The sequence below is a fragment of the Carassius carassius genome, chromosome 31, assembly GCF_963082965.1.
Source record: "Carassius carassius chromosome 31, fCarCar2.1, whole genome shotgun sequence".
NCBI lineage: Eukaryota > Metazoa > Chordata > Actinopteri > Cypriniformes > Cyprinidae > Carassius > Carassius carassius.
The window spans coordinates 27,106,443-27,115,334 of record NC_081785.1 but is presented as its reverse complement, the minus strand read 5'-3'; the positions used below and the strand labels follow the sequence as shown (position 1 = coordinate 27,115,334).

Below are 8,892 nucleotides of genomic sequence, written 5' to 3'. Positions count from 1 at the left end.
TTCTTCCTGTTTGGTATTTTGTTGGTTATTAGTTAAATTTTGATGTTACTACCTGTATCGTTTCCTTGCCTGAGTTTTATGTGGATTACAACATTAAAGACTTTTTGTTGTGGATTATCCACATCTTCCTTGCCTTCCTCTGAGAGACTGTAACAATGTTATCTAGGAGGCTAAGATTTTATGTTTGTGCACTGATAAGTCTGCATCATAACAACATTACCCATAACAGCTTCCCTCATCTGCACTGTAAAAAGTGATTCTGAGTTTTAGTCAGGTGGAAAAGTAAAATCATGTCCTGTCAACTTGCAGCGTCTTACTACACAATAGGATGAGTTATAACAACCTCAACTTGAAGGGAAATGGAAAACTTAAAATAACGTGTTCATATAACAACAAAACATAGGTTCTTTCAATTTTAAATTTTCTGCGCATGTGCCAGAAACTCTACGTCATGATGACGTACTATTTTAACGAATTTGAGCCAGAACGCGCCATCGCCATTTTCTACACGAGAAGACGAGATCACGACATGAGTTGCTGATGCGAGGAAAAAGACGAAGGAGCTCTTTTTTGAATGACTACAGATGGATTTTTATAGTAAGTATACCCTGATTTGTTCTTTCTTTCATGTAAAAATTAGGCTTGTTTCATTTGCGCTCACCGACTGCGTATTGATTTCATGCTATCACATTTGACAAACTAGGACAACTTGATTAGTAACGTTAATCAGGAGCTACACGCACTGGCACGCACATTTTTTCTAGCTATACAGTGTGTTAGACACCGAGCTGCTGTCGAGACGTGAGCAGAAAGAGAAGTCGTCTTTCACTAGTATACGTTAATGTTGGTAAATAGATAAAAAAGTGTACATATAAATTACTTTTTAGCGTGTTCTTGATCAGATCTCATTATCGTTAGAAACACAGAATGACCAGTAACGTTAATATCTGAAGCTCCGCCGCGAGTACATTTATGTTTACCATTACGAATAAAAATGCTTGATTTACTTCTGTTTAATGCCCAGTTGTTATTTTTTTTCAAATGACATAGCATAATGTTTTTGAGCACGTGCAAATGGTGCGTCTTCTGTAGGCCTAGGTAAATTGCCATGATTTTGTATTAATATAATGTCAACTTTTTGTAGTTCATAATCACATGATTCAACTTTTATGCCGATTGTGTTACCTGTGAAGCCCTGAAGAATCATGAATTTCAGGATTACGTTATTTATATAAAACATTTTCAAATAGCCTAATAAAAGCTATATTTACAGCACTGCTCAATTTTATTAGCAACATCATTAGTGTAACATTAAATGTATCACCAGAAATAGAAATAAGAAGTTTTAATTTTTTTAGTTCCTCATAATTGTATTTGGGCAGTAAGATGTTTTAGGGCTGCACTATTGTGACAAAAAATCATAGCCTAATTGTCGATTATTCCCTTAAAATTGTAATGGGTGATTATTAATGACAAATTATTGAATGATGTTTTGGATAGCCTAGCTTTATCACAGTGGTTCTCAACTCGTTTGCCCATGGCACCCAAATTTTTCCATGGTAATTTTTTATGCCTATTATAATAAATTTGTTTACACAAAAATTGTAGACTTAAACAAGTACTGTCCCCCTTTACTTAACATAAACATAAATTGTAAGAATATGACTAATACTGATAAATAAACACTTAACAAGGTTAAGCTATTTAATAGCAGTCCCAAACTAGTTTTGTTAAAACAATGTTGGATTTACCACAGTCTTTTAAAATACAAAGTTATTATCAGGCTATATACAAAATAAGACAAAGTGAACATAAATTGGTATTTTTGGGTTATGGAAACAATACTTACCATGGTAAATACACTATACTTACTAAAACTGTTAATACAAGACGGAAACTCCTGATTAATAGAATGAACATCATACCTGCAAGCAAATCTTTTTTAGCTAACACGGCGTACTAGTAGTAACGTGGTATTTTACTTTTTATTTTGTGACTTTCTAATTTACAATGTATCAACGTTGCATGCTCATAGTTTCTTATGTAGTGAAGTAATACACAGGGTGCAATTAAAGAGTGTGCGCACTGCGCTACTAGCGCAGTATAACGGCTGACAGGTGAGGGACTTTTTATTTCAGAGTACACTTACGTCACTGGTAGTTCCTATTGTTCTGCGTTCTTGTTTAAACAATTACATTATCGTGGCATCCGTAATCACAATTAGATATTTGAATAGTTGTGCAGCCCTATGTTCAGTGAATATTTCTGTATGTAACATGTATATGTGTACTTGGATGGAGTTTTACTTTTTTATTTTTTTATTTGCAGGATCGGTATAGTGCAAGCAGAGTGGAAGCAGAAATCAATGAGGTGGTGTTGCAAGATTTGCAGATTTTCCTCGCCCAACCAGCGTGCCCTAATCACACACTACAAGCTTAAACACTGTCATCAGGCAAGTCACTGTCCACTCCCATGCATCTATAAAGATTGTGTATGCACATTTAGGAGTGAACTGTCTCTGAAGAAGCATTTAACCTGCGAACATAGTCAATGTCTTCAAGCCTCCTCAAAATTGCTTAAAGCAACATCAAATGTGAACTGTGACCTGTGTAATTTTTCAGAGGCTTGCAGTATTTCACAGTATTTTGCTCATCTTACAACACACATTAAAAAGAAAGAGTCAGTGACGTGCCCGTTTCAAAACTGTAGTTTCCAGAGCAGTCTGTGCAGCACTTTCCGTGCTCACAAAAGTAGGAATCATCGCCACAGCACTTTTCAAGATTTTCGAACAGACTTATATCAAACTTGCATTCCTGATGATTCAAACCCTGAAAGTGCAGACTCCGAAACCCATTCATTGAGCCCGGATTGCTCAACAGTAGATAGTGACATAGATGTTGAAGACCTACAGGATTTGATAAAACACAAAGTAGCGTCACTGTTACTTCGCATGCAAACAACTTTACACGTCTCAAAGGCCACCACACAGGAAATTGTAAATGAGCTTTGCAGTGTTTATTCAATTGTGCAAGAGTTCACTCCAAAAATAATTGAAAGTGTATTGTTTAAGCACAATTGTTTATTAACCAATGAATTGACTGCTGCCTTAGCTGAGATAGTTGAAAAAACAAATCCCCTAACTTCCATTTCAAAGAGTGGCCCTTTTGCAACCGAATACAAAAGAACCAATTATTACAAGGACAACTTCAAAGTAATTGAGCCAGTTGAATATTTGTTAGAATCGTCCTCGCAAAGAAAGTTTGTTTATATTCCAATTTTGGAAGTTTTGACTGAGTTGTTGAACCGTGATTACATTTTGGATAAAATCCTGCAGGAAACTGCTGACCAGTCCGGTCAGATTAAAACATACAGAGATGGACTGTGCTGCAAAGGGAATCCTTTGCTCTCCTCAGAGAGTCTAAACATTGCACTTGGGATGTATATAGATGACTATGAGGTATGTAACCCACTGGGCACATCCAAAAAAAAGCATAAGGTCTGTGCAGTGTATTGGTTAATATCAAACTTGCCAGGACAGTATAGGTCTTCGGTACAATCAATTTATCTGGCTTGTCTGTGTAATAGCAGTGATGTAAAGATTTATGGCTATGATGCCATTTTTCAACCACTCATTAAGGACATTCAAGTCCTTGAAGAGGAAGGATTGTATGTTCAAAAACTGGGAACAAGTGTCAAGGGTTCTTTGTTGTATGTGTCAGCGGACAACTTGGGGGCCCACTCGCTAGCTGGCTTCCAAGAAAATTTTAATGTAGATAAATTCTGCAGATTTTGCCTAGCTAGTCGCAAGGATATTGACTTGCATGAAGTCAGAGAGGGGGTGTTTCCACTCAGGACGATTGAAACTCACAAACAAACCCTTGATGAATTGAAGATGAATTCACTGGTTTCCCTGAATGGAGTAAAGAGAGACTGTGTTCTTGAGAAACTGAATTATTTCCACACAGTTCAAGGGTTTCCTCCCGATTTTATGCACGACCTGTTTGAAGGTATAGTACCAACAGAGTTAAGTCTTTGCATAAAGTCCTTTATTTCCAAAAGGTACTTCACATTAGATGACCTTAACGCTGTCATCAAATTTTTTCCTTTCAAGTTTACTGACAAAACAAACAAACCACAACAAATTTCAAAGACTTTTGTGTCAAAACATTCAATTGGTGGAAACTGCCATGAAAACTGGACTCTGTTAAGGCTACTGCCATTGATGATGGGTCACAGAGTACCAGAAGGAGACAAAACTTGGCAAATCTTACTAGATCTGAAAGATATTGTTGAGCTCCTAGCTACTGGACAATTTTCTGATGAGACATTGTGCTACTTGGAGTCCAAAATCTCAGAACACAGGTGCTTGCTCAAACAGTGTTTCCCAGATTTCCATATTCTCCCCAAACATCACTTCTTGGAACACTATCCTGAGATGATTCGTCGATTTGGGACTCTTACAGATTTTTGGACTATTCGCTTTGAGGGGAAGCACAAATTCTTTAAGAGAGTTGTACATGATAGTAAAAACTTCAAGAATGTCTTGTTTACTCAGGCCAAAAAGCATCAGCTTGCTTTGGCTTACTTCTTGGATTTGCCAAGTGTTTTCAAACCTGATCTAGAAGTAGGACGCGTTGCTGTCGTTTCACCTGACACACTTGAACGTTCAGTGAGGCAGGCCATTGAGCATAAATATGGAAACATAAACACTGTACTTCTTTCAACCCATGCATGCATCTATGGTACCAAGTACTCGGAGGGAATGTTTTTGTCTGTAGGGTTCACCAGTGGACTGCCCGACTTTGGCGAGATTGTTAAAATGATAATTGTGAACAACAAAGTGTCATTCATCCTCAAACCCTTCAAAGCCTGGTACATAGAGCATTTGCGAAGTTATGAGCTAACGAGTTATTGCACTTCTGAACTGCAGGTTGTGGAACACCAGGAGCTTAATGGATACCATCCACTTTATCCTTATGTCAGAGCTGGCAAGTTAAATATCACACCAAAAACCTTCTTGCTTCACTAAGGTACATTTGATTTTCTTTTTAGGTGTTCACATTAAAATATGTAATCATCAATCAAATTAATAACATCTTTTTACCCAGTTGGAGAGAAACCCTGGGATTTTCTATTCCTACTTCAAAATGTTGTTCCGCGTGATCATCTCCCCACAGAACATTCAAAAAGTTAGACTTGATCCTGTTCCAGATTCTGTTAATGGCCTCAAGCTTGAACTCAAAAGCAAGCTCCAGCTGAAAGATTATTTTGACCTTCAATATGAAGATAAAGACTTCCATGATTTCTGTAACCTTACCTGTGTAGCTGATCTGCCCAAAGACAAGGTGACACTGAAGGTCCTTTTCACCTTTCCAGATACATTGTCAGACTCCAGTTTAGACACTACAATTTTAGGTGAATCTTCATCTCCATCAACTTCTTCACCCAGCATCCATTCAGAGTTATCTGCCGCCCGTTCGCAGCCATGGCCAACCACCTTTCCCATCCCTGTTTTTACTTATGATGTGGAGCTGAGGCTAAGACAAGGTAATGAGGCATTTCGAAAGGATGGAACACTTCTGTCAATTCCCAGAGACATTAAGATTGAAATTCTTGAGAAACTCGCAGAAAATATATACTCATACAAAGCCTATCCTGGGAATGAAGAGATTGAGAGTGTAGCGGCTGCCTTAATTGAAAAACACCCCTGTCTCAAAGAGCCAAGCTCCACATCTGGGTGGTATGGGTGGAAAATTAGTTTGAAGTTTAAAATGGGCAACTACAGACAAAAGCTGAGAGATGCTGGTTGTCAGGAACTGAAAGTGAATTCTGAAAGGAGAGGTCTTGGGGAGACAAGAGGAAAGCGAAACAAAGTCAAGAAACCAAGATGCTGTGAAACTAATTTTCTACCAGATCTACCTCAGGGCAAAGACCGGGAAAGTCTAGAAAAGGAAAGAGAGCAAATGGCTGTGGAGATGATGAAGAGGACTCCAGACATTACATTTGTTGATGCTGCTATGAGCAGCACGTATTCTTTGAGAAGGCAAGAAGTCGTTGATGAGGAGCCACCAGTGTCACAAATGAAAATCCGATGGCCAGCAATTTTCACTGAGAGACAGGTAAATTGTTTATTTGTTTCTGTGTGCTTTAAATTAATCAGAAAATCTTGGGCTGTGAAAGTTGTGCTGTTCTATTAGAAAGATATGGGCAAACTTAATATCCTAAGATTATGTTGAGTGATTTTTTTTTTAACTTGTTAATGTTTTAAGACTGTCCCTTTGTTCAATTTGTAAATGTATTTATGTTTTTATAGATCAGCAAAGAATTCACCAGGCTTGTGTCAAAGGATCTGAGCAAGTCCTTTTTGGAAGGCCTAGATGGTCATCTATCAAAGCTGATACAGTTATTCCGATCAAAGCGTTATGAGGACATTCCAGAAATGACTTCAATACTGGAGAGCCTTGATAAGAATGTGTCAATTTATTTTAAAGCAGTCTTTCTCTCCACAAAATGACAATTCTGTGATAATTTACTCACTTACTCACTACTCGCATCATAAACCTATTGATAGCGACATCTTTTCATACAATGACTTCAGAGTAAGCATCTAAAAAGTAACATATTCAATTTCCATGTCATATTCAAAGTCTTCTGAAATCATACAATGTCTTTGTATGATGAAAACATAAAAATGTCAGTCTTTGTTTACAATGATGTTTTATTGTATTAGCTACTACATAAATATGAAGCCTCATTGGTTCTTACCAGTCTTTTGATCAAATGGCATGACAGAAGAACTTCCTGAACAAGTGCGCACCCGAGTCCGTGTTGCTTTCACATTCACCCGAACCACGGCACGGTTCGAGTGCAACCGAACAAAGACCACTTCCTCCAGGTAGTCTTGGCTTCGGTACCCCAGTGCACACCAGAGTCCACATGACAGCGTTCACATTATGATTTTGTCATGTGGACTCGGGTGTGCACTGGGGTACCGAAGCCAAGACTACCTGGAGGAAAGCAACACGGACTCGGGTGCGCACTTGTTCAGGAAGTAATGTGACCTGCGCATGCGTTTAAAGCCTATTATGATGCATTTAGTTAAATAGAATACATGTAAGGGATGATAGTGTTGATGATTTGCCTTGAATACGAGCAAGAGTTAGCCTTCAGTGTGTTCGTGCATAGCGTGTGGAATCAGGACAACAAATTTGGAAATCCACTGTCTCCTCAAAAGAGTTTGTTTGCAAGCAGCAGAAAACCACCTTATGCATCACACACACAGTAAACCTGTGTTGTTCACTCAGCTGCGCATAATAGCACTGAATTAATAAAAAAAAAACTATATATTGACCCACGTTCTGTTTTCTATCATGCGTCATGCACGTTTGTGATGACGTAATAACGCACCAGGGTTTGATAGAATCCAGTTGAGTGTGAAACCAGAGCAATGCTGCGGGGGTCGCCGGAAACAATCGCGCTCTGGCTCGGAGTCCATAAGACCGCAACAAACGATCCCAGTGTGAAAGCAGCCTTAGACACTCCTAGTTAAGTGACATGAGCTGGTTACATCCTCTATTAAATTTAAATTAATGTTTTTATTTTTCAAGACAGGGAGGGGGCGAAAGGATAAATGAAAAGAAAAACAAAGGATTGAACCAATAAAGCAGGTACTTTAATCATTCTATATTTTACAGACAACAAACCAAAGAATGAGGACTGCAGCATTGCTTGGCCTACCGTGGTATATGCGAGAGACTCCTTCTAAATTCATGAAGATATGTGAGGTAAGGTGAAACCTTTAACGCTAAACAAGGGAAAATTGAACATTAGATCTCTTGATTTGCAGGGGTGTGGGGACTTTTTAAATTGATTGTGAAATTGGTTTTAAGTAATAGTACCTTAATTTTGTTTTCATTCTACAAAGCCCAGTGACCGTGAAGAGGATGTGATCAAGGGTGTGGTGATCGGAATCCTAGTGGAAAATGTGATTGAGCCTCTCCCAGAAATCTACAATGACGTTGCCCTGGTGATTGAGGAAGAAGTGGTGATGCGTCACCTGAGTGACATACCTAATGCTTTTCTGAACCTAATGGGCCTGGTGTATGCATTAAACCTTGACTACCCAAAGGAATTAAAATTCACTTTTGAAGTGATACAGCGCCTGTTCATTGGAGTTGGATCAGACTCATGCACCGCAAGAGTTCACTCTTTGAAGAGCAAGTTGCTGAGATAAGAAACTATTTTCTCCTTCTTGCTACTATTAGCACTTAAACTGTTACACTGTTTTAAATATTAAGATCATTGTTATTTTAGATTTCATTGTTTTAAGTGTAACATTGTTTTTCAAACAGACTGTTTCTTGTTACCTTGTCCTGCTTCTCTTTCCTTCTGATGTTTGACGTTTGATTGGGAATTGAAGACATTATTTTATTTTAAGTTGTTAAACACAGCTTTATAGTGAATTCTTCATGTACTCTTGTTCCTGTAAGGAAAGTATCTGATAATGACAAGGAGAGTTATTTGTACTATTTTGGCTCTACAATGGGTCTGTGCATAGAGAAGTTTGCACGTGTTTCTTTAAGCTATATATTTTAACATTGGTATTCTAGATTTTTTTTTTTTTTTTCAAACAGACTGTTTTCTTGTTACCTTGTCCTGCTTCTCTTTCCTTGTCATGTTTCTACGAATTACAATTGAAGACACTGTTTTTAGACAGTTTAATGTGAATTTTTTCAACACCGCTTTTATTGTGAATTCTTCATGTACACTTGTTCCTGTAAGGAAAATATCTGATAATGACAAGGAGAGTTATTTGTACTATTTTGGCTATAAAATGGGTCTGTGCATAGAGAAGTTTGCACGTGTTTCTGTGAGCTGTATATTTTAACATTG

The 8,892-nt window shown here is 37.9% G+C and overlaps 1 protein-coding gene across 1 annotated transcript; it reads left to right on the top strand.

Annotated features, from left to right (window-relative positions):
* Window positions 1-5,147: 5,147 nt before the first annotated feature.
* Window positions 5,148-8,233, top strand: LOC132111953 (sterile alpha motif domain-containing protein 3-like). Its single transcript, XM_059519555.1, has 4 exons — window positions 5,148-6,119; window positions 6,314-6,472; window positions 7,695-7,784; window positions 7,925-8,233. The coding sequence occupies exons 1-4, from the start codon at window positions 5,148-5,150 to the stop codon at window positions 8,231-8,233; spliced, it is 1,530 nt and encodes a 509-aa protein (XP_059375538.1).
* The last annotated feature ends 659 nt before the right edge of the window (window positions 8,234-8,892 follow it).

Bases quoted from the DNA above. Each gene is read 5' to 3' on its own strand.
- LOC132111953 (XM_059519555.1), top strand. From the start codon at position 5,148: ATGTTGTTCCGCGTGATCATCTCCCCACAGAACATTCAAAAAGTTAGA. The intron at 6,120-6,313 runs GTAAATTGTTTA...ATGTTTTTATAG, and splicing joins CAATTTTCACTGAGAGACAG to ATCAGCAAAGAATTCACCAG. The intron at 6,473-7,694 runs GTGTCAATTTAT...TATATTTTACAG, and splicing joins TGGAGAGCCTTGATAAGAAT to ACAACAAACCAAAGAATGAG.